The sequence below is a fragment of the Lontra canadensis genome, unplaced genomic scaffold (genome assembly GCF_010015895.1).
Source record: "Lontra canadensis isolate GAN:19392208 unplaced genomic scaffold, GSC_riverotter_1.0 scaffold43, whole genome shotgun sequence".
Lineage (NCBI taxonomy): Eukaryota > Metazoa > Chordata > Mammalia > Carnivora > Mustelidae > Lontra > Lontra canadensis.
The window spans coordinates 14,074,948-14,099,832 of record NW_022631037.1 but is presented as its reverse complement, the minus strand read 5'-3'; the positions used below and the strand labels follow the sequence as shown (position 1 = coordinate 14,099,832).

The window sequence follows — 24,885 nt, the reverse complement described above, 5'->3', positions numbered from 1 at the left end:
AAGATTACTGATTGGATGTCCATCACTCTCAAACCCAACAGTATGGTTTGTTGTCGTATTTGTGGTCTTTATGTTCCTTCTATAAGAAGGACTGGAAAGGCTTGGTGTAGATTGGCATTGGCCCTGGGGGCGGTGCCCATCTGCCCTTTCTGGTAGGGCACAATAGGTGGTGAGGGCCTGGCTTGCGAGAGGCAGGTACTGGCAGGCAGGAAGGAGCCAGGCAGGGAGCAGCAGGTTGTGGCAGGTCTAGTTGGGCTGAGAAGAGACAGGAGGCAGTGGGGAGGAGATGAGGAGTACAAGGGCACCTGAGCCCAACTGGCAGCAGGGGAGGGCAGGGTCATGGAGATGAGTGACAAGCTCTAGAACTTCCAACCAACATCATTAAGCATAGAGCGACCCTCCAGAGCTGACATGGCCATGAAGGAGGGAAAGTGGTGCCAATTTGCACTCTAAATGATCTTTATTCCTGATGCCTGTGCCAGGAGCATTCTGTCCCTAAGGATACGCTACCCCAGAAGGAGGAGGTGGGTGTAGAGACACACTCAGTGTAAACACATCAAGGTTAAAGCAACAAGGTGGAGAAATGGCACCAGGTTCCAGAGGGATTGAAGCTCCTTGGACAATGCCCCACCCCTGTTTACTGTGCAGGGACCAGGCAGGGACAGGAATGCTAAAGGCTGGGAGTGGTGGTTGAACTGAACAGGGTGTGTACTACACACATGTCACTGTGTGTGCATATCTGGTCCTATGTGTGCTAGCGCATGTGTTCACAGAACTAAAGCTTTGCACACCCATCTGTCTGTGGATTTGGAAAGGGAACAGTAAAAAGGAGAGAGCAGTTTTGGCTAAGAAGCAGGAATAGAGATCCAAGTATTAGTTTGCTGGGTTCCCTTTATTGGACACCCTACTATCCCTGGGGTTAAGAGGAGAAACCGGCTGGAGTGGCTACGAGCTCCCCAGGCATTTTGCGAACCAAATAAGAAGAGGAGAGGGCTCCACTCCCAGCACATGCCACAGTTACCAGATTAAGCTGGTTGCCTTGGTAACCTCCTCTCTGGGCAGGATTTGGGATTGTCGGTTAGGAAAGGGGAAAAATTGGGGAGTGTGGAGGGTGTGGGGGTTGGAAATAAGAGGCAGAGACACTTCTGGGAACTGAAAGCTTGGGGACTTAGGACCCCACCACCCCTGCAACTACTCAAGGATATTGGACAGAGACTAAGTCCAAGGACTTGTATCAGGAAGGAAAGCCAGCACTGAGTCATGGCCCTCCTAGAACAGAGGTTCTCGCCCTAAGTGCACATTGGAATCCAGGGGAAATTCTCAAAAATACTGATGCCTTGGCCTCTAAATCAATTAAATCTTTAAAGCGAGGCCAATGTTTCTGGTATTTTTTAAAGATCCCCAAGTGGTGCTTGCTTCAGGAGAACACATACTGAAGTCGGAACTATATAGATTAGCTTGGTCTCTGCACAAGGATGACATGTAAAAGATCTCCAAGTGACTCAAATAGCTGCCAGTGCTGGGAGACAACTTCAAGATTTGAAGTTCCTACTGTTCTGGGTCACTCACAAGGTAACAGGCCTATGTGTTGACTCCACAGAGGATGGGGGTTGGCGTGGAAGAAATAGTGGGAGAGTGGTATGATTAACAGCTGTTGAGAGGGTGGCAAAGCCCTCTGAGCCCCTAAAAGGGGATGGGGCAAGGCTACCTAAAGCTGATCTGTCTGCCCTTTATACTCCCTTTCTGCCCACTGAGAGGCAAACTGGTAGGGCTGACAACCTGGGGGCTTTGCTGAGCTTGAGTTTCTTCTCTTCTCCCTGAGCTTGCTACCAGGGCAACAGAGCGCAATGGGATCTAACATAGGACCGGGGAAGCAAGAGGCAGGAGTGAAGGGGAAGCATCTAAACACAGTCATTCCTGCCGCCAGTAACCTACCAAGACTGGCTGGCATTCTTTGCATGACCCCAGGAGATCAGGCCCATAGTTACCCATCATCACCTTGTAGAGGAAAGCAAATGGACATGAAGAGGAATTAGGGATAGGGTTTAAGAGTCATGGTCCGCCAGCTCAAGCAGCAGTACCAAAGGATGTAGGGGGAGTCCCAACTGTTTTCAGGTAGACACTAGGATGTCCATGCCCTCAGTGTACAAGGATTTGGGGTACCCAAGAACAGCTGCCACCAGCTCCACATTAAAATTTAACTGCACCCCCCACACACACACTGGGATCAACCTCTGTAGTAAACTTCTGCCCCACCCAGAATCTGAAAGGAAACAAAGCTTGGAGCTGACCTGGGCACATTAGGGGCCCAGCCAGTGGCCTTGTTGAGATAAGCCACAGCTGATGGTCTCAATTGCTTCTTTACCTCGCGATGAAGACTGAGCGAAGCCTCACTCTTAGGCTATGGTTCTTGGTACGTTAGTGCCAACGTGTCTTTACTTTTCAAGAAGAAAGCTAACCACCTGTGCCTCCCTCCTCTAGGACCTGGTACAGTTGCACTGACACCGGGCACATTACTCACTGGCCAAACACTAACAAAGGTGAAAAGGATAACTACATTTCATTAGTTTTTCTGTCCTTGACACTCCCAATCTAAGGGACTGCATGGTATCCTGGGACTATGAGGCGATGGAGTTAGGAGAAGATAACCAGTGGGGAGTACAGACACACCTGTGGGCTCCTCACCTCTCGGGGCTTCCATTTCACAAATCCTGCGTTGGCAGGAGTTGTGACTGTGGCTCTGGGGAACCAGCAAGACCTCTCCTATCCCTCCCAAATCAAGACTCATGCAAAACACTGGCAAAGGAGCCAAGTTTACAATCTAAATTTTATTATCTACAAGTCACAATGCTAATCACAAATGTGCACCCTTTAAAACGGTAACAAACAACAACAACACACATGGAGAAATTCTTGCAACGAAACACAGTGGACCAACAGAGACAACTGTCACAGTGTCTTAAGGTCTGGGAATCTGGGCATGCTGCCCACAGGCTTGTGGAGACATCTTCAGGTTTAAGGCAAAGGGGACAGCCTACAAAAGGCACAACCATCAGCCATCCCTGGAAGAATCTCTTAGTTATTTCCTCCTTGGAGTTTACGGCTTGAGTGCCTCTCCCCACTCCCCACCCCACACCTGTGACTCAAAGAGTGGTTAGATTAGCTGCTGGAGAGAAGGAATAGAAACAGTGACATTACTTGGGGAGACATAGCCACCACCATCTCCCTCACGTTCTGTAGGACTGGGACAGCGGCCAAGTTACTCCCGGCAGACGCAAGTGCTGCAGCAACAGGAATTTCTCCTGCAGAGGCAGCAGGGGAGTGGTTCAGCGCCGTGGATAGGGACGAAGAGGGAGGAACCCTTGCCCCGAAAGTGACTGGTTTCCTTAGGCCTGAAGCCCAGATGTGGTATCTTCTGTTTGCAAGGACAGGAGCAGAACTTGGGGAAAATCAGGTAGTAACATCTAAAACACTTGTAGCAGGAAAGACATGGAGAAGAGCAACCGTAAAGTACAAGGTAGCTTGCTGGACAGTATCTGCCTCTAGAGAGATGCATTGGTCCACAGCAACTGGAAAGGGGGAGTCATAGGAGGGATGGAAAGAAGAGAAGCAGGGCCCTCTAATTCCACTTACCTCAAAGACTGAGCCCTGAGGACTATATGAATACAGTCCCCTAAGATGCAAAGGCTTACTCCACTTTCCCTTTCTCACAAAAGCATCTGGTTTGCCATCTCTCTCCACTGTAGAGACTTTGCCCTCAAGTAGAGGACTGATGCCTACCACAGTACAGGGACTGATGGAGGCTCAGATACCTGAAAACAGAAGTCAAGTTGGGCTCCTACCACACACTTTGAGCTTTTCTCCACAATGAAACACTCTGTGGACGGCTCTGCTTCCATAGGGTTAGAGGAATTAAGAGAATCCAAGTATACAACAACAAAGGACAGCCAAAAATGAAAGGCCACCTCTTTGCAGGCTTGGTGGGGGAAAACTGGCTGGTAAAATTTCAATTATCTGGGATGCAGGGAAAATCCAAAAGGGAAACCAGAGGAGCTAGAAAATCAGAAGAATTAACCTGTCTCATTTAAAGGCAGAGAGAGAAAGAAACTAAATGAATAAATAGCAAGCCAGGCTTTAAAAATGACCATCTTAAGAAACAAAACAAACAGGAACAAGCTTCCCTAGGAGAAGACACTTGAATTTCCCAGGAAAAAATGAAGAGTAAAAGACATGGGCTTCTAGATGTAGACCCAGAAGCCGGAGCTGGCTGGATCTCTGCTCCTCTGAGCACAGCCAACTCAAGTAAAGAGTGGAGAGGGGAGGAAGTCCACTTGTTTGTCCCTTTCTCCAACAGAGCCTGTCCTCAGAGGAGGTCAGGGATCCTTCTCATTCAGCTACTTGCTGGTAGGAGCCACCCTTTATCTTTGAAGCCCTCCTGGGAGTACACAGCCAGCTGTATTTCTCTTCTTTCCTGGGTTCTCTAACAGCGGTGGGGAAAAAGGAAGAATCATCAAAGCATTAGCTATTTTCAAAAAGCCACAATTCTACATAATGTGTTTTAAAATAAAGTCCCTAACAAATCAACAACAAAACCCCCATGGTCTTTCTTCATGACCTTTAAAATTAGCTCTGCTATGAACATCTCAAATTTAGATTTCCCCTTTCCTTAAAAAAGAATATCCTCCTGCATTTTTTCCTTGCAGCTTCCCAAATGAAATTCCGCCAAGTTAACAATGATTTCTGCTTCAACCCTGCTCAGTGCATTCGCAAAACAAAGCAGCTGGCCAATTTTGAGACTCCTGTAAGCTTCCCCATAAGATATCTCATGATTACAACTTGAAGCATTAATTAGGGGATTGTTAAGCAAGTAACCATGAGCATTAGTTTTAAGAATTTATAAGAATCAGGGCACCTGGGTGGTTCAGTTGGTTAAGCGACTGCCTTCAGCGCAGGTCATGATCCTGGAGTCCCAGGACCGAGTCCCACATCGGGCTCCCTGCTCAGCAGGTACGAGTATGCTTCTCCCTTTAACCCTCCCCCCACTCATGCTTGCCTCTCTCTCTCTCAAATAAATAAATAAAATCTCTAAAAAAAATTATGAGAATCGTAGTACATATATACTTACTTTTGTATGATATTGGACTTAAAATATTTAGAAACTCCTATTAACTGGAACCCCTGCTTACAACCTGAAATAAGAAAGTTAGAATTTGTTACCAGTCATTAAAAAAACCAACCAACCAACCATGGAGACACACCCAGAAAAGGAGAGAAATCTTCTAGGAGAAAGGAAAGCCCACTGATGTTGGAAGCAGCTCTCATACCTCAGGTGGTGGGGGCTTGATGGTGACTGGCTGAGGAGTCCTCCGGGGTGGGGAGGGCTTTGGCTGCACCTGCTGCTGGGCGGGGTTATAGTAGGTCACTCCTCCATATACCTGTGATGGGGCCTGCGACCCCAATAAGGTAGAAGGAAAAAAGTTAGGGATAAATTCACCTAAACTAGGATGAACAGGAAACATTATTCAGGTAAAAAAATAAATGTACTGAGGAATTTTATAAATCTCTAAGCTGTTCCCGTTTAAAATAAGTGATTATTCATTTCTGCCTTACTATATCCTAATTATGTTCTGGTTTGTACTTCTTCAAAGTACTACTTAGCTTTCTCTGATTCCTATTATCAACTGAAAAATGGAAGAGGCTGAGCTCAATGGTGACACTTCACACACCGGATGGTGTCAACCTGTTGGGAGTTAAGCAGTACAGGGAGGGTAAGGATAATACAGCTTCTCCATTCAACTGAAAAAATAGCAGACATGGCCACCTAAGACATACCGAAGCTCTTGAATGAAACACCATTAAAGAAACAGAAGAGGGTGCCTAAGTAGCTCAGTCCGTTAAGCAACTGCTTTGTCTCAGGTCATGATCCCAGGGGCCTGGGATTGAGTCCCATGAGTCCGCTTCTCCCTCTTCCCCTTCCCCCTGCTCACATCTGCACACACTCTCTCTCTTCTCGCAAATAAATAAAATCTTTAAAAAGAAAGAAACAAACAAACAAAAAAGAACAAACAGATGATGGGCATTACATAAGCTGCATTTCCAGCTCCTGACCACCAAGAGGCATCCTGGCGCCACACGCAAAATCAGTGGCAATGAAATGTTCTCTCAAACTGAGCATTCTCCCCATACCACATGCTTATCTGATTTAAAGGATGTGTACCTAGAAAAATCTGCTCATTAGCCATCTCACCTGCGTATTAGGATACAGATGAGGTGGCGGTGGGGGAGGCAGTGCCCCTGGAGCATATGGGTAACTGGGATTACCAAAGTTCATGACGCTTGGAGCAGAAAAGTAAGTAGGAGCAAGCAACTGCTGAGGTGGTGGCTGCCCTGGGGACATGGACACTGGTGGGGGATAGAGGCCCGGATTGGGCAGAGGTGCAGCAGTCTGGTGGGGATGTAAACCTGCACAGGAAGAGGAAAACAAAAACTGAAACAGAGGACAGCACCATTTCCATGGGATGGCTTGGCTGCCCTGCTCAGCACAGACTCAGGATGGAAGTCCTCAGGATGGACCCAAGACGAGTTTGTTGCCCAAGCAGCCAGAGTGGCTAGCGTTGTGAGCAAGCAGCACAGAGCTCAGGAGGATGGAGTCTGTGAAGCCCCCAACACATATCCTCATGTACTGGAAAAATACAAGCAGAGGGGCAAAGCTTACCTGGGTGGGGAAGGTGCATTTCTGGCTGCACAATCATGCCCTGGGGAGGCAGTGGGGCAGGGCTGTCACCATGGGTATAGATTGGTCCCTGGAACTGCACTGTAAGATATCACATTGGGACTCTCATAAACCCTCTCTCTTCATATCACATGGACAAATCTCCTTGTCCCCCAAACCCTTTAAAAGATGTTCTCAATTTTCCATGTGAAGAAAACAGCAGCCAAACAATGTCTGATAACCACTGTGAGAAGTCGGAAGGCAAACTCAGAAGACAAGAGGCTGGTCTCTTAGTTCACTTTGGGCTGCCAAGAAAGGTGTCCCAATAATAAGAAAAAACTCACGTGGATCATAGTAATGTCCCTCCATGATACTGATGTGCACAGGAGGAGCAGGAGGCTCTGGCACAGGTCTTTGCCGCTGAGATGAATAGCGTTTGGCTCGCCCACCCTGGACACCCTGGACATAAAGAGGTCTGAGCAAAAAGACTCCCAGAGAGCTGACTCTCATATCAAGTCCCACCCTCCTTCAGGTGCTACAAAACACACACCTGGTACATGGCATGTGTATTTGCAAAATGAGGGGCGCCTGACTGGCCCAGTCAGAAGAGCATGCAACTCTTCATCTTGGGGTTGTGAGTTTGAGCCCCATACGGGTATAGAGATTACTTAAATAAAGGAAAAAAAAAAATTAAAAAAAAAAAAAAAAAGAGTAGGAGTGCCTGGGCTCAGTAGGCTAAGCGACCCACTTCTGATTTTGGCTCAGGTCATGATCTCAAGGTCACGAGATCAAGACCCACATTGGGCTCTGTGCTGAGCTGAGCATGGGGAACTGCTTAGGTTCTCCTTCTCCGTCTCCCTCTACACTGCTCCCCCACCCTCTACTCTGCACTCTTTCTCTCTAAAAAAAAATAAAGAAAGAAAAGAGGATTTGCAAAATGCATTGAAAAACCAACGAGAAACATCAAGATCTAAATCTGGGCCCTGCTACCCTTTCTGGAGAGCCAAATTAAAAGAAATATGGGTAAATCAATGAAACACTGACTCCCAAAATGTTATCTTAGTTTAAACCATGAACAGCTGTTGCATGCAGCCCCCTCCCCCAACTACTCCCTTTCCCTTTCTGTACCATTTCTTCCATCCGATTAAACTGAGGTCCTGCTCCCATATGTATGTGGTTGGGCATACCTGTGATACAGCAAAAAAAAAGTCACGGCTTAAGAGCAGATAGGTATGAGTGGGACTAAAGAGAACATCAAGAAAACTGACAAGTTAAAGAATACAACATGGGGAACTGCTTTCTTCTTTTAAACTAACAAAATTCCTTTTAAAGTATCTCTGCGGGTTGCCTGGCTGGCTCAGTGGGTTAAGCCTCTGCCTTCGGCTCAGGTCATGGTCTCAAGGTCCTGGGATCGAGCCCCACATTGGGCTCTCTGCTCAGTGGGGAACCTACTTCCCCCTCTCTCCCTGCCTGCCTCTCTGCCTACTTGTGATCTGTCAAATAAATAAATAAAATCTTTAAAAAAACAAAATAAACAAAAATAATAATAAAGTATCTCTGCTTCCTGTCAATAGCATTTGGAAATTTGCCCCTACTTGTATGCAAGCTGAGTACAGCAATAAAAAGCCTTTGAATGTGGAAAAAAAAGGACTTCAATGAGAAAATGCAATTTTCCCACTAAATATTTCCCAGTACAGAATCCCTGGGAGGTTATAATCAGCACAGTCCATTATCAAACATATTGAAAAATCTCAGCCCTAGTTTGAGAAACAACTGCATTCTGTGAATCTGCCCAATTGTTCTTGGCCACAGAGTTCTAGGCTGGAGTCTGGGAAGATACTCCTCTCTGGCTGAAAATGACTCAGGACAAAAAAAGGGTATTTTAGAGATTGTCTTCCAATGGTAATAAGATACCCGTAGAAGGGTATAGTCCTCATCCTATGATTAACTCCAGGTCCAGTTTAGGCTACACGGGTTTTTGGTATTCAAAAATCATGCACACCAGAGAAGGATGCTGAGATTCCCAGTCCAGGGGCACCTAGATGGCTCAGTGGGTTAAGCCTCTACCTTCGGCTCAGGTCATGATCCCAGGGTCCTGGGATCGAGCCCCACATCGGGCTCACTGCTCAGCGGGGTGCCTGCTTCCCCTGTCCTCTCTCTGCCTACTTGTGATCTCTCTGTCAAATAAATAAATAAAATCCTAAAAAAAAAAAGAGAGAGAGAAAGAAAGAAATTCCCAGTCCAAATGAGGATTATCAATTTTTAAGTTCAAATCAGATTTCAGAAACTAAGGAAAGGATCCTCTGATCTACCTAACTGGAGGGAGACAAAGACAGATGGGCAAGAACGATGGTAAATAGGTCCCAGCTTCTAGAACTATGCTGTCCATTGTGATATCCAGTAGCCACATATGATTATTTAAATCTCAATTAAAAGTTCAGTTCCTCAGTCACTCTGGCCACAATACAAATATTCAAAAACTTCTGACACTATGAAAGTTCTATAGGGCAGCCTAGTTCTCCATTAAGGAATTTCTTTAGGCTTTCCTTTCAAAGAGACTAGACAATTCTCATCCAAATTCAAGTAAGTCTGTCTCTGCCTTCAAACATTCAACCATTAGCTCATATAATAAGAATATTGCCACCATCTTCCAACTTTTCCTACAGAGAATGGGTAAAAGATTCTGCATGCAGGAGCTCCATATCGATGACTAGTCAGGTAACAGTAGGCCAAGTAGTAGGGGTAGTCTTGGGTAACAGGTAAAACTTCTCTGAGGTCTTTGGATGAATATACCCACGAATCCATCTGTTTCTTTCAGTCAATGAGAACAAAGATATTTGTCAGACCCCATATCCCTGAGACCTAAATCCCATGCCCACAAACCCAATGATGCACAGGGTAAAAAGCTAGTCACTAACCCAAAGTACCTACCCCGAAGCTCACGTGGTTGCAGGAATGAAGGCTGCCCGGGACTCCAATTCTGTTCTGTTATATTTAGTTGTGCCACGTCTTGCTCAAGTCCACTTGTTGTAGAATCCACTGGAGCCTCCCAGTTTCCAGTCTTAGCAGGTGGAGGAAGGGTCGTTTCTGTGACTTGAGGTGCTGGGTTTAGCCCTTCGGGTGGAGGTGGCACCTCTTCTGCAATCTTGACTGCATCTCCAGCTTTGATTCTGGTTCTTCTTGCCCGGGAGTAGGATTTCTTCTCAACAGGCCTGTCAGGGGCTGGTGGTGCAGTGTCAGGAGCAGCAGCTGGTATCTCTGAGGCCGCCTCTTCCTTCTCGGGACTGCCAAGCACTTGAGCATCAGCTTCTGGAGATGGGTCCCGCACAGGAGTCTGCTCTAGGCGCCGTGATCGGTAACTGCTTTCATGTTTAACAGTCTCACCAGACCGACCACCATGCTGCCCACCAGCCTCCATAGGCCTAAAACCAGCACGACCTTCCTTGAAGCCCCCAGATCGAGAGTAATTCCTGGGAGTAGACATTCGGCCAGTCCCTGCAGCATTCCTATTGATAAATGTCCTTGGTGGTAGGGTGCCGCCAGGACCCTGGTGGCGATGGGACTTGTTTGGTCGCTCAACAATCCAGTTTGGATCTCTTTGTGGAGGACTCCCAAACCTGAATAAATGGAATGACAAAGTCTTAAGAAAAGAAGAGAGACCACTAAAGATCTAAACTGAGGGTCAGGGAGACTTCCCATATTCCTGATCCACTGATTTACAGGCTGGAATGGCATTTTAAGAAGCAGAGTTCTATGGGCGCCTGGGTGGCTCAGTAGGTTAAGCCTCTACCTTCAGCTCAGGTCATGATCTCAGGGTCCTGGGATCGAGCCCCACATAGGGCTCTCTGCTCAGCAGGGAGCCTGCTTCCCTCTCTCTCTTTCTGCCTGCCTCTCTGCCTACTTGTGATCTCTCTGTCTGTGTCAAATAAATATGTAAAATCTTAAAAAAATAAAAAATAAAAAATAAAAATAAATAAAAAGCAGAGTTCTAGGGCGCGTGGGTGGCTCAACAGGTTAAGCCTCTGCCTTCACCTCAGGTCATGATCTCAGGGTCCTGGGATCGAGCCCCACATTGGGCTCTCTGCTTAGCCAGGAGTCTGCTTCCCCATCTCTCTTCCTGACTGCCTCTCTGCCTACTTGTGATCTCTCTCTGTCAAATAAATAAATAAAATCTTAAAAGTAAATAAATAAATATATACATAGATAAATAAATAAATAAAAAGCAGAGTTCTTTCTACAAATATAAACAGTGTAAAACAAAACTTTCTCACCTAGGCTTCCGGATTCTTCGGGGTTTGATGTCATCGGGATCATGAGCTGAGCGGATATCATAGCCATAAAGGGCAATGAGCTCCTGTCGGGACTTTGGAGCTTGTTCATCTTCCCGGAACTTGTCATGTTCCCAGCGACCCTCATCCTTCCAGAGCTTTCGCTGACGCCCCTTGGGTCTGGACAAAACCAGGGAGAAGTATCTTAGGTAGGCAGACTCTGCCAAGTAAAGACGTACATGAAAAAAAAGAAGGCTGGGCAGAGAAACAGGAAGAACTTCACTGGTCTCCCCATCTTCCCAGATGGAGCACACAAAACCAAGAGTGAATCACAGCATCGCAGGGCCTGCTGGGCTCAAACAGAACAGGCACAGAAACAAGGGGAGACTACCTCAAACTACTCGGCACCCTGGAAACATCTCTTGCTTGTAAGGCAGCTTACACAAGTACTTCATGTCCCAGAGGCTTGAGCCTCAGACTAAGGAAGACAGTGAAGTATGTATCCAGATCCCAGCTCCTCCACCAAGAGTTACCAAAGATCCTGTCTCACTTTCCTCATTTGTACAAAAGGGACAATCGTAATAACCTTAAAGTACTGTGAGCAGTAAATCAGCAAAGTGCCTAGTCTATAGTAAGCACTAAATATGTGCTACACAGTCGCAACAAGAGGCTGTTTGTTACCTGACTTCCTCCTCCTGCGTTTGTCCTCGAAGATCATGCTCGAAGAAAAGCCCTTTCCGGGGTATGTATGCTGGGTTCTTCCGATCTTCATCATCATCCAAATGCTTAGGGCCCTTTTTACCCACTTTGTTCTCCACAGGTTCTGTGCTCTCCTAGAAGACAGATAAAGGGCTCCTTATTCTCTCCAAGGCTAAGAGCCCTTATTCTGACCCCCGAAGTGGAGGCCTTTGGTGAACACTGACCTGTCCATCCCCACTCTGCCTCTCTCCAGTCACAGTGCCTTTGGTGTCGGGCTTTTCTTCTCCTTTCTCTTCTTTTGCTGAAGAATTAACAGCATCATTGGCTTCTGATTTCAGCTCCACTTTGGAGTTTTCCTCTTCACTGTATTCCCCTTCTTCACCCTGTCAGTTCAAAACGGTGCATTTTTCCCCCATTCTTTAAGTGAACATTTTCTAATGAAATTTTAATATAATGTAAGAATTAAAAACGAACATATCAATACTCTTACTAAAATTTCTGAAGGATGGGGCACTTTAAAAAAGCACAACAGAAAAAATAAATGTACATACATTTATACAGATCCATATAAGTTTTCCAGGACATGGAAGGAAATGTTAACATTGGTAGCCTCTGGGGAAGGAGCCCAGGAAATATGAAAGGGAGGCTTTAAACCGCCTAGCATACAGAAGGAGACCTATCTCTGTTGATAATTTCTCTCCATCTTCATGGATTGTTTCTTAAACATGCAGGGCCTAAAAATTACACTTCAACTCAAGTTGTGAATTCGCCCATCTCAAAATGGTTTAGGCAGATTCTCAACCTTTTAGATTATGTGGACCTTCTTTTTAGGCTCTAAAATTTTCATGGATCTCCATTAGACAGTAACTTGGTATAATATCCACTGACTGAAAAAACGTATGACAAACAACTACTATACATTCAATACATCAAAACAAATTTACATTGCATTAATTTATATATTCAAAAACAGTACTGCATAAAGATGGGAGATGTAGATTTAGTCTATAAATAATAAGCTCAACTACTGAACCTGCAAACTCTTTGTAATAACACTATGATTTCTCAAGGCACTATTTACTCTCAAATAGGGAAACAGTGGCTTACATTTTTTTTTTAAGATTTTATTTATTTATTTGACAGAGAGAAAGAGATCACAAGTGGGCAGAGAGGCAGGCAGAGGTGGCGGGGGAGGCAGGCTCCCTGCTGAGCAGAGAGCCCGATGCAGGGCTCGATCCCAGGACCCTGAGATCATGACCTGAGCCAAAGGCAAAGGCTTAACAAACTGAGCCACCCAGGCGCCCCTGTATGATTTTATTTGAATGAGAGCAGGCGAGCAAGAGAGAGAATACGAGCAGGGATGAGGGGCAGAGGGAGAGGGACAAGTGAATTCCCCACTGGGCAGGGAGCCTAATGTGGGGCTTGATCCCTGGACCCTGAGATCACGACCTAAGCCAAAGGCAGATGCTGAACCGACTGAGCCACCCAGGCACCCCTACCCACACCTTTTTTTTTAAAAGATTTTTTTTTAAAAGACCTTATTTATTTATTTGAGAGGGAGAGAGAATTAGAGAAAGAGAGAGAGCATGAGAAGGGGGAGGGTCAGAGGGAGAAGGAGACTCCCTGTCGAGCAGGGAGCCCAATGCCGGACTCGATCCTGGGACTCCAGGATCATGACCCGAGATGAAGGCAGTTGCTTAACCAAATGAGCCACCAGGTGCCTTCCCATAGCTTTTTAATAACCAAGCACCCTTGATTCTTCCCATGTCCCCTCAGTCAAGAGTTATCCCTCTCCCTCACATGGCGATGGATGGGTAGTAATCCTTTATTTAGTTCTTTCCCTGATCCTATGTTCCCTGCATGTTCTGAGGACGAAACTACAAGTCCTGTTCGATATGCATATGTGACCTTAATTCATTAGTTCCCACCAAACACACACACACAGACTGAATTCAAACATCTTAAAATAGTATTAACATGATTAATGAGAGAACTTTGTTTTATGCTCTACCCCCTCCAGTCCATGGTGGAATGTCAAATGAGGCAACTCTTTTATTCCAAATGAGAAACTAATTTTATTTCCAGGGCAGGACAGAAAGATACAAACAGGGTAATGCTGAGGAGACTACAAATTAGAGTTAAAATCTGGCACCTACTGAAGCCAAAAGGTGCTACCCCAAGATCACACTGCTTTGGCCAAGAGCTGACACCAAAATCCTTTCCAGAGACAAAACTCCCCCACTGCTGATTTTACCTTCAATGAATGCTCTTCCCAACTCTGAAGTTTAGCTCTCCCCTAAAGCAACTGCTTCCCTGGTAGCATTCTCACACAGAAGTTTTAGCCCATTCTTTCATTCCCTACATATCTCGAGAGTATGAGGTAGAGTTCTTATCTTCCTCATTCTCAGTATCTCCTCTAGATCTAAGTTCTCCAGCCTCACGTTAAACTCCTAATCCCCGGAAGCTCCTGTCACCTAGCCACACCTCTACGCCTTGCATCAGCCCACCCTGCCACTGACCCAGAAGGCTGGCAAGGTGCTCACAGTCTTCACCTCTGCTACAGGCATCTGCTTCCATAGCCACACTCCAGACAAGTCATATCTGGAACTGCTATATATATGTTTTTTTAAAAAGATTGTATTTATTTATGTGACAGAGATTACAAGTAGACAAAGAAGCAGGCAGAGAGAGGAGGAAGCAGGCTCCCTGCCAAGCAGAGAGCCCGATACGGGGCTCGATCCCAGAACCCTGGGATCATGACCCAAGCTGAAGGCAGAGGCTTTAACCTACTGAGCCACCCAGACACCCGAACATTTTTTTTTTTAAAGTACGCCCCACACCCAACATGGAGCTTGAACTCATGACCCTGAGATCAAGAGTGGCATGCTCTGCTCACTGAGTCAACCAGGAGAACCATCCTGTACATTTTACTTAACTTACTTTATTTATTTATAAAGATTTATTTATTGAGAGAGAGGGAAAGCACAAGCAGGAGGGGCAGGGGGAGAGAGAGAGAATTTCCATCAGATTCCATGCTGAGCATGGAGCCCAATGTGGGGCTCCATCTCACAACCCTGAGATAACTACCCAAGCTGAAACCAAGTGTCAGGACATTTCACTGTGCCACCCAGGCACCCCTATACATTTCATTTTTATGCTGTACATTTTTTAAAAAGTAGACCTGCTTCTCTTTAAAAACTCTTACATACTCCTTTGATCAAAACTGCCACGTGCAAAAAACTGACCTTAGACTCTTACCTCACCCCATATACAAAAATTAACTCAAAAAATGGTGGCACAATCAGTTAAGCATCCAACTTTTGGTTTTGGCTCAGGGGGTAATCTCAAGGTTGTGAGACTGACCCCTCCTTCAGGATCCATGTTCTGTGAGGAGTCTGCTTAAGCCTCTCTCTCCCTGGTGGTGGCTCAGTTAAGCATCTGCTTTTGGCTTGGGTCATGATCCTAGGGTCCTGGGATCAAGCCCAGTTTATCAGGCTCCCTGCTCAGTGGAGAGCTTGCTTTTGCCTCTGCCTCTGCCTGCTGCTTCCCCCCTCCCCCGCTTGTGCTCTGTCAAAGAAATATATAATATCTGAAAAAAAACTCTCTCTCTCCTGCTGTCACTCCCCACTGCGTGCACGCATGCTGTTTCTCTCTCTTTCAAATAAATATATCTTTAAAAAAAATTGGGGCACCTGGGTGGCTCAGTCGGCTAGGTGTTTGCTTTCAGCAAACAGGTCATGATACCAGGTCATGATACCAGGGTCCTAGGATCGAGCCCCAGTCAGGATCCCCACTCAGTGGTGAGTCAACTTCTCCCTCTTCCTCTCCTCCCATTTGTGCTCGCTTTCTCAAAAAAAATTTTTTTTAACTCAAAATGGATCAAAAACCTAAATATAAGAGCTAAAACTACAGAACTCTTACAAGAAAACATAGGAGTTAATCTTCACGACTCTGGTTTTGGCAAGGATTCAGAAAAGCCTTCTTAGGGCATCAAAAGCAAGAGCAAAAAGAAAAAAGATACATTGGACTTTATAAAAATTGAAACCTGACACCATCAAGAAAGTAAAAAGAAAACCCACAGAATAGGGAAAAAAAAAAAGATGTGCAAATCATTTATCTGATAAGGAACTTTTTTTTTTTTTTTTAAGATTTTATTTATTTATTTGACAGACAGAGATCACAAGCAGGCAAAGAGGCAGGCAGAGAGAGAGGAGGAGGCAGGCTCCCTGCTGAGCAGAGAGCCCGATGTAGGGCTTGATTCCAGGATTCTGGGATTACGACCTGAGCTGTAGGCAGAGGCTTTAACCCACTGAGCCACCCAGATGCCCCCTGATAAGGAACTTTTATCTAGAATATTTTATAAAGAATTCTTAGAACTCAAGGGAACCTGGGGGGCTCAGTTGGTTAAACAACTGCCTTCGGCTCAGGCCATGATCCTGGAGTCCAGGGATCAAGTTCGGCATTGGGCTCCCTGTTTGGGGAGGATTCTGCTTCTCCCTCTAACCCTCCCCCTTCTCATGCTCTCTCTCTCTCCCTCTTATTCTCTCTCAGATAAATAAAAACCTTAAAAAAAATTCTTACAACTCAATTAAAAGACAGCCCAATTAAAAAATGGACAAAGTATCCAAGTAGGCATGTCTTCCAAGGAAGATACACAAATGGAAGATATATAAGGAAAACTGCTCAACATCATTAGTCATCAGGGAAGTGCAAATCAAAACGAGGCACCATTTCATACTTACTAGGATGGCTAGAATCAGAAAGTCAGGGCAAGAAAATTACATGCTGGTGAGTACATGAAGAAACTGGAATTTCCATATATTGCTGTTGGGAATGTAAAATGGTACAGCTGCTTTGGAAACAGTTGGACAGTTCCTTAGAAAATTAAACATAGTTACCATGGGGTACCTGGGTAGCTCAGTGGATGAGGCATCTGACTTTGGCTCAGGCAATGATCCTGGGATCAGGTCCTGCTTTAGGCTTCTCACTTGGTGGGAAATCTGCTTGTCCCTCTCCCTCTGCCCCTCCCCCTTCTCATGCTTGCTCTCTCTCTCTCTCTCTCAAATAAATAAATGAAAAGTAATCTTTGGGGCACCTGGGTGGCTCAGTTGTTAAGTGACTGCCTTTAACTCAGTTCATGATCCCAGGGTCCTGGAATCAAGCTGCACATCAGGCTCCCTGCTGGACAGGAAGCCTGCTTTCCCTCTCCCCTTCCCCCAGCTTATGTTCCTGCTCTCGCTGTGTCTCTCTCTGTCAAATAAATAAAATCTTAAAAAAAAAAGAAAAAGTAATCTTTGAGGGAAAAAAAGATTTAAAAAAGAAAAAAATTACCATATGACTCAGCAACTCCATTCCTAGATATATAGCCAAGAGATGAAAACACACATCCACACAAAAAATTGTACACTAATGTTTATGTAACATTATTCATAAGACATAAAAAAATAGAAACCCAATGTCCATCAATGAATAAATTGATAAAGAAAATGTGGTATATCCATACAATGTAATGTTACTCAGCCATAAAAAGGAATTAAGTACTGATACATGGTACAACATGGATGAAAATTGTGAAAACATAATGTTAAGTGAAAGAAGCCAGTCACAAAAGTTCATATATTATGATTCCACTCATATGGAAGGCCAGGATAGGAAAACTCCTAGACACAAAAAGTAGATGTGTAATTGCGTAGGGACCAGGGGATGAGGATGGAGGAACTAAGGGGCAGGGGGAGTAACAGCTAAAGGATACAAGGGTTTTTTTCAAGGTGATGAAAATGTCCTGAAACAAATCGTGGTAATAACTGCATATATCTATGTATATACAAAAAACCCACAGAACTGTACATTTTAAATAAATTGTATGGTATGCAAATTATACCTCAATAAAGCTGCTTTAAAAAAAAACAAAAAACAACAACAACAAAAAACAACCTGCCTAGGGGCCCCCTGGCTGCCTCAGACTGTAGAGCAAGCATGACTGATCTCAGGGTCATGAGTTTGAGGCCCATGTTGGGAGAGTAGAGTTTATTCATTTTTTTATCTTATTTTTAAAATATTTTATTTACTTATTTGATATACAGAGAGTGAGAGCACAAGCAAGGGAAGCAGCAGAGGGAGAGGGAGAGATAGGCTCCCCGCTAAGCAGGGAGCCAGACTTTCAGCTTGATCTCAGGACCCCAGAGATCATGACCTGAGCTGAAGGCAGATGCTTAACTGAGCGGCCCAAAAGCCCCTAGAGTTTATGTTAAAACAAACAAACAAAAAAACAACAAAAACACACCAAAAAACCCGTCTTTTACTCCTATTCTTATTCGCTTATCCTCTCATCTCCAACTTAAGATATCCATTCCTTTAACCCTTCCACCTTCTCCCTACCAGTCTTACTCCACACCTTCCTCTCTCTTTAGTCTCCAAGGCCTATTCACTTCAATCACTACTAAATTCCAATCACCAAGTCCCTTGCCACTCCCCTGTGCCCAGGACTGGATCAACTTAAATGTCTGACTTTTTTGTCTACAACCAGACTACTAATCATCAAAGAAGGGATTTTAAAAAAAGGTCATATAGGGGCGCCTGGGTGGCTCAGTGGTTTAAAGCCTCTGCCTTCAGCTCAGGTCATGATCTCAGGGTCCAGGGATCCAGCCCCACATCAGGCTCTCTGCTCAGCAGGGAGCCTGCTTCCCTTCCTCTCTCTTTGCCTGCCTCTCTGCCTACCTTGTGATCTCTGTCAAATAAATAAAATCTTAAAAAAAAAAAAAGTCATATAACCTTACACATCAGTGCCACCTCCAACTTCAACTACTTAAACCTCCTTTAGTCTGAAAACTCCTCCCCTGATCCTCCCTCCACTAACCTCCCTACTCGATGTCTTTCCTTCTATTTCATAAGGAAAACAAAATGAAGAAGAGAATAGCAGTTTCCTTCCCCCATACCTTTCCTTCCCACCTCTCTATAATTACCAAAGAAAACGTTTCCTTTGGCTGTTTCCTATTTCCTTTCACAAAGTCAATCAAGGACACCAGTACACTTATTATCTACTGCCTCTCTTTTCTTTCCCTTTCCACTCCTTCCTTCAATTTTTAACCATACCTGATTCTCCAATGTGAAAAAAATAACCACCAAAACCTCTCTTGACCTCAGTCTTTTTTCCAGCCACCATCTCTCTAGCCTCCTTTTCACAGTCAAGTATCTTTAAAAAAATCCTCTTCGAAGATTCTGGGAAAATGGCAGCAGCATAATTTTTTTTAATTAATTATTTTTATTAACATATAATGTATTATTTCCCCCAGGAAATACACATTACACAAAAACACAGACCAGGGGTACGGGTCTGTGAATCGTCAGGCTTACACATTTCACAGCACTCACCATATCACATACCCTCCCCAATATCCATAATCCAACCACCCTCTCCATACCCACCTCCCCCTACCAACCCTCAGTTTGTTTTGTGAGATTAAGAGTCTCTTATGGTTTGTCTCCCTCCTGATCCCATCTTGTTTCATTTTTTCCTTCCCTACCCCCGAAGCCCCTACCCTGCCTCTCAAATTCCTCTTATCAGGGAGATCATATAATTGTCTTTCTCTGAATGACTTATTTCGCTCAGCATAATACTCTCTAGTTCCATCCACATCGTTGCAAATGGCAAGATTTCATTTCTTGTGATGGCTGCATAGTATTCCATTGTATATATATACACCACACCTTCTTTATCCATTCATCTGTTGATGGATACCTAGGTTCTTTCCATAGTTTGCTATTGTGGACATTGCTGCTATAAATATTTGAGTGCATGTGCCCCTTCAGATCTCTACATTTGTATCTTTAGGGTAAATACCCAGTAGTGCGATTGCTGGGTCGTAGGGTAGCTCTATTTTCAACTTTTTGAGGAACCTCCATGTTGTTTTCCAGAGTGAGCAGCATAGTTTTTGACCCCTTCAAATCTCCACACGAAATGAGGACTTCTAGACAGCAAAATCAAAGTCCTAATTTAAACCCTTTATTTTTTTTATTTTACTTTATTTTAAAGATTTTATTTACTTGACAGAGACCACAAGTAGGCAGAGAGGCAAGCAGAGAGAGGGGGAAGCAGGCTCCTTGCTGAGCAGAGAGCCCCATGCAGGGCTCAATCCCAGGACTCTGGGACCATGACCTGAGCTGAAGGCAGAGGCCCTAATCCACTGAGCCACCTAGATGCCCCCATTCAAACCCTTTAAAAACAACATTTATAACAAAACTAGGTTACAAAGTATCCCCCAGATGCCAAAATATGAGTACACAGGAATAAAGCACCTAGAACCATAAGACCTGCATCAGACTAGTATCTGTACTCAAGAGAGACGAGTAGTAAATGGACCTGAGAACAGGTAGTAAATGGACCTGAGAACAGGAGAACCCTGAACTAATCAACAGGTATTTGACAGAAAGCTATACCAAGACAAAGGGTTGCAACTAGGACGGATCTTAGTATCTCCAATAGCATTCGAATGTGAGACTCCTCCAGTAAGGAGCTCTGAAAGGGCTAGAGCTGTCTATCCCATCTGAAATCTTGTAACTGACAGCTCCCTTCAACTGACAGCAACTGACAGGGCTCTTTTCTAGATAGGGTCCCACACCAAAGAAAAACTTGAGAGAAGGATCAAATTGAGGAGGGGGCAAGAGGAATGAAGAGAAGCTACAAAACATGTTGGGAAAGGGAACGAGAGCAGGAAATCTCAGAAAGCAAGCCATGTTTTCTTTTCTTTTCTTTTTAAAGACTACAGGAAAACAACAGAAGAAAGAGCTCTATGGAGTTAGAAAAAGCTACTCTGGGGGGCGCCTGGGTGGCTCAGTGGGTTAAGCCTCTGCCTTCAGCTTGGGTCATGATCTCAGGGTCCAGGGATCGAGCCCCACGTCAGGCTCTCTGCTCAGCGGGGAGCCTGTTTCCCCCTCTCTCTCTCACTGCCTGCCTCTCTGCCTACTTGTGATCTTTCTGTCAAATAAATAAATAAAATCTTTTTAAAAAAATAAATAAAAAATAAAACTAGAAGAAACACAAATCCATTTTAATTGGGTTCACAAGATATTTTAAGATTTGGACTCAGACCCATCACTTAGCACCAGTCACACTAAACTTTTCATATCCTCCAACTTGTCATGCTATCCATCCCTTCAAGACCTTCTTCCCAGTGTTCCCTTTGCTCACGCCCACTCACCTTTCAAGTCTCTATTTTTTTTTTTAAAGGTTTTATTTATTCATTTGACAGACCAAGATCACAAGCAGGCAGAGAGGCAGGCAGAGAGAGAGGAGAAAGCAGACTCCCCTCGGAGCAGAGAGCCCGACGCAGGGCTCGATCCCAGGACCCTGGGATCATGACCCGAGCCGAAGGCAGAGGCTTTAACCCACTGAGCCACCCAGGCGCCCCATCAACTCTCTATTTTAACATCTCATCCTCTAAGCATTTCCAAACAGTTAGTCGGCTACCCCTGCCATGTGCTCCCAAAACATTTGATGCTTCTGATATTGTGACACTTACCAAACATTACTGTTGTAACTTGTTTAATTGTCTGTCTTCCCCCAAAATGCAAATTTCAGGAGGGGAGAACCATGTCTTTTATTTCAGGGCCTAGTACAACTCCTGGCACAGAGCAGGTACATAATGAAGAAAAGGAACAAGTAAACCCCTTCATGATCTGGCCCCTGTTCACTGATTTGCCTTTATTTCTGGTATCCATCCTGTCCCAACAATGTTCCAGCTACACCAAACTACTTTCAAGTTTCCAAATAATCAGTCTTCTCTCCTGTGTCTGGACTTTCACAGCTGTTGTTCTCTCTGCCTATAACATGACCTGACTCCAACTTATTCTGATTGCCTAAGATGGATTCAGTACTCAGCCATTAATACCCTACTTAACTCTATCCCAAGCAGTTGTCACATCATATAACTGTCTGCATGTTTATCTCACTTCCTAAGTCACTCCTAGACACAGAAATTGTATAGTGTTCACTGTTGCATCTCTACAACTTAATGGAAATCTAAAATGTACCAAGAGTTCTATAAAATTTATATAAAATCCAATTCCTCCTGTCCATAACCTCATGACCCAAATTCCAGAACTCAGGACTTTTTATTCAACAACTCCAGGAAACAAGCAGCCATTCTCATAGTATCTCCAGTAGTGCACCAACCAACACAAATAAGACCACAAAAGCTTGGCTTATGGAAAATTTCTCCTGAATTTAAGAGGGAGAAAGCTCCCTATAAACTGAGGGGTGTTTCTGATACAAACCACTCAGATTCCTGCCCTTTTAAGGTTTTCAGATACACTTGGGAAAAATATCCAACTAGCTGGTTTCATTCCCTAAGCAGCATAAAAGGAACTGTCATTCTGTGAAGGGCTTCAGAACGTTTTCATCCTATTTAGAACCTTATTTTCTTCAGACAGGGTGAAAAGTCAACTACTAACAGTGTTAAAAAATCTGAAACCTGAAGAGGCATGCACCAAACTTCCCTCACTCTAAGTAAACAAGACCTTTTATGACAGTTTCTGAAAAGCATAAATGAAGAATGCACACGAGAAATAACAAGTAGGTCATGGGTACTTTTGAACCACAGGTGCGTCCACGTTTTTACAACACATGTAAAAACTTCCAACCTATATACCATACAAAAAAGAACCTATTACACTCACTTCAGAGTCTTCTGCACTTTCATAATCCGACAGCACAGCTGAAAGAAAACAGAAATATGTAAAGAAAGAAAATAAACAGAAATTATTCGAAATACATTTCCTGATTGCTTTTTAAGTCAAGTTAAGACTCTCATTCAATTCTGACAACAACCTATCAGAAAGATAAAATTATAGTCCCTATTTACAAATGGGGAAGAGCGTCAAAGAGTGATTTGCCCAAGATCATACTGCTAATACGTAGCTTGTAGGCACTGTGCGACAAAGAGCCGCTTTGTGGCACCCTCCTCCAAATCCTTAACAGTCTGAGAGGATGTCAATTGGTGGAAATAGGTGATCTGAGTCTACGGTCAAAAAACTTGTCATGATGCTACTCACCATCGCCCTCGATGCCATCTTCACTCTCCTGAACGAAAGAAGATGACATGGATTAGTTCCCTGATTTCCAAAGGGCGGGGAGCTCAAGACTCAACACGAAATGTTTGAAACGGGAGATGAGGAAAGGTACATCTTTAACAAGTAGCAACCAAGGGAGGTCCGGCCCCTTCACTTCCAGCCCCAATTTCTGAATAAACATCCGCTTTTCATGTGCAGCGGCTCTGCCCTTCCCCCAGAAACCCCTAACAGCTCCTCCTCCCTTGGGGCTCCGGACGAAGACTGCACTGGGGTACCTCTCTTCTCTAACACAATATGCCCCAGCATCTACCATTAACTCCTAGCTTCCCATCACCACCTACACCCCGCCCCCCGGCCCGCCCCACCCGCGCGTACTCACACATTCCGACTCCTCAGCGCTCTTAGCCCCCCCGCTCTCCACCCGCCGCAGATGAAGGGCCCCCACTCGGCCTCCGCGCTGGGAAGGCAGAGAGCCGCTGCCACCGCCTCCAGCACTACCGCTGCAGCTCCCGCCGCCCCGCGCGGGGGAGCCGCCGCTGTCCGAGCCCGAAGCACCAGACTCCTCGTCCTCCGTGTCCTGCGAAGCGCGCTGCCGCCGCCGATCCGCCATCTTACGAAGAACGGCCGCCGCCGGCCAGCTCCTGACGTACCGCGCCCGTCGCAGGGACTGCCGGGAGGCTCCGGAGCTAGTCCCGGCATGCTTCACGTGCGACACTAGCCGCCGCGCTTTTCAGGAGGCGGGGCTTAGGGGCGGAGCGGCCGCCCTGCGGCACGTTTGCCGGCGAACGGGATTACGTAACTGGTGACGTACGGGGGGCGTGCCGCGACCCCTGTCTTGCCTTGGGTGGACCCCTGCGAGGAGAGCGGAGGCCCCGGTTCCTCGCCCAGCCATTTTGGGACTTCCGAGTGGAAGGAGCCCACCTGTCACAGCTTCACTGCGGCATTGGGATTGTTTCATAGTTTTCTGTTTGCGTTTCTCGTTTCTACCCGCGTTTGAAGCAGATCATTTTACTGCGTTCCTTTGCTTGGTAAAATCACGAGCCAAGGTAAACCTCTAAAGCTGTTGTGCTGCATCACATTTGCTACAGCAGCCCATTGGAAGTTGAAGAGTGAAGGGAAAGCGAGTTGTCTGCAGTGAAGCTCGAGGACTTAGTGTTGCAGCGTTACCGTGTTTTCTCATGTCCTCTTCCTTCTTGTGTCTTCCCACCCCGGCTGTCATCTCTCCCACAGTGCAGGCTGGTATGATGCTAGACTTAACGAAGATTTTGGAACCGATTTTAAAAGAGATGATCATAGGAACTGGCGTTGGTTCAATATTCTGGCATGATTTTCTTCTTAAGGGTTACCAGACAGGTAGATGAGGGGAATGCTTTGATTTTGGCAAGAGGTTGTCAGCAACGGAAAAAAAAAAAAGGGGGGGGGGTCTCTTTTCTTTGGACCATAACAAGTACATTCAAAATGCATAATAAGCTAAGTTATTAGTTTACCTACAGGAGTGCACGTTAATAATATATATAAAACAGTGAAAGGTAACTATCGCATAGCACCGATTTCTGCCCTCTGTACTATTTTTACAAGTTGTACGGCTAAAGATTTGATGTTGACCAAATTTATAGACGATATGAAACTAGGAGGCATTTTGAATGCCTTCATATAGATTCAGGATCCAAAAAGATCTCAACTGGTTAAACAAATGGCCAAATGTGACAACTTGTAAATCCAGCTCCAAAACCCAGCTGCCTGAGTTCAAAACGGAGGATGGATGATTTAATAAGTGTTAGAAAGATCTGGAGGATCTTTTCTATCACAAGGTAAATTGATGCAAATGAAGCTGCCAAGTTTAGTGTCTAAATAAGGAAAGTGATAATCTGATGCTTTACCTTTCAGTTGTTTGGTCTGGGTTCAATTTTTAAAAGAACATGAGCAAGCTTGTTCACTCAGAGGGAACTGAAAAACTCAGTATCGTTGCTTTTGAGGAACAAGTGTAAGCTCTCTGAATGTTTACATGAAGACAAGATTTGAGATAGCCACAGCTATCTAACTATTCAAGAGACAATAAGAATTGATCTTTTTTCATCTCCCTGAAAGGGAGAACCAATCGGTTGCAGTTATAAGAAGTTAGATTTTATCAGTGAGAAA

At 45.0% G+C, this 24,885-nt stretch overlaps 1 protein-coding gene across 1 annotated transcript; it reads right to left on the bottom strand.

Moving 5' to 3' along the window:
• Positions 1-2,801: 2,801 nt before the first annotated feature.
• On the bottom strand, positions 2,802-23,413 carry CASC3 (CASC3 exon junction complex subunit). Its single transcript, XM_032871540.1, has 14 exons — positions 23,126-23,413; positions 22,729-22,756; positions 22,354-22,391; positions 11,904-12,062; positions 11,662-11,813; positions 10,984-11,160; positions 9,644-10,329; positions 7,841-7,899; positions 7,057-7,171; positions 6,716-6,814; positions 6,248-6,462; positions 5,325-5,447; positions 5,126-5,189; positions 2,802-4,480 (listed from the first exon to the last, which is right to left on the bottom strand). Exons 1-13 carry the CDS (start codon positions 23,354-23,356, stop codon positions 5,166-5,168), a joined length of 2,106 nt encoding a protein of 701 aa, XP_032727431.1. The 5' UTR covers positions 23,357-23,413; the 3' UTR covers positions 2,802-4,480; positions 5,126-5,165.
• Positions 23,414-24,885: the final 1,472 nt, after the last annotated feature.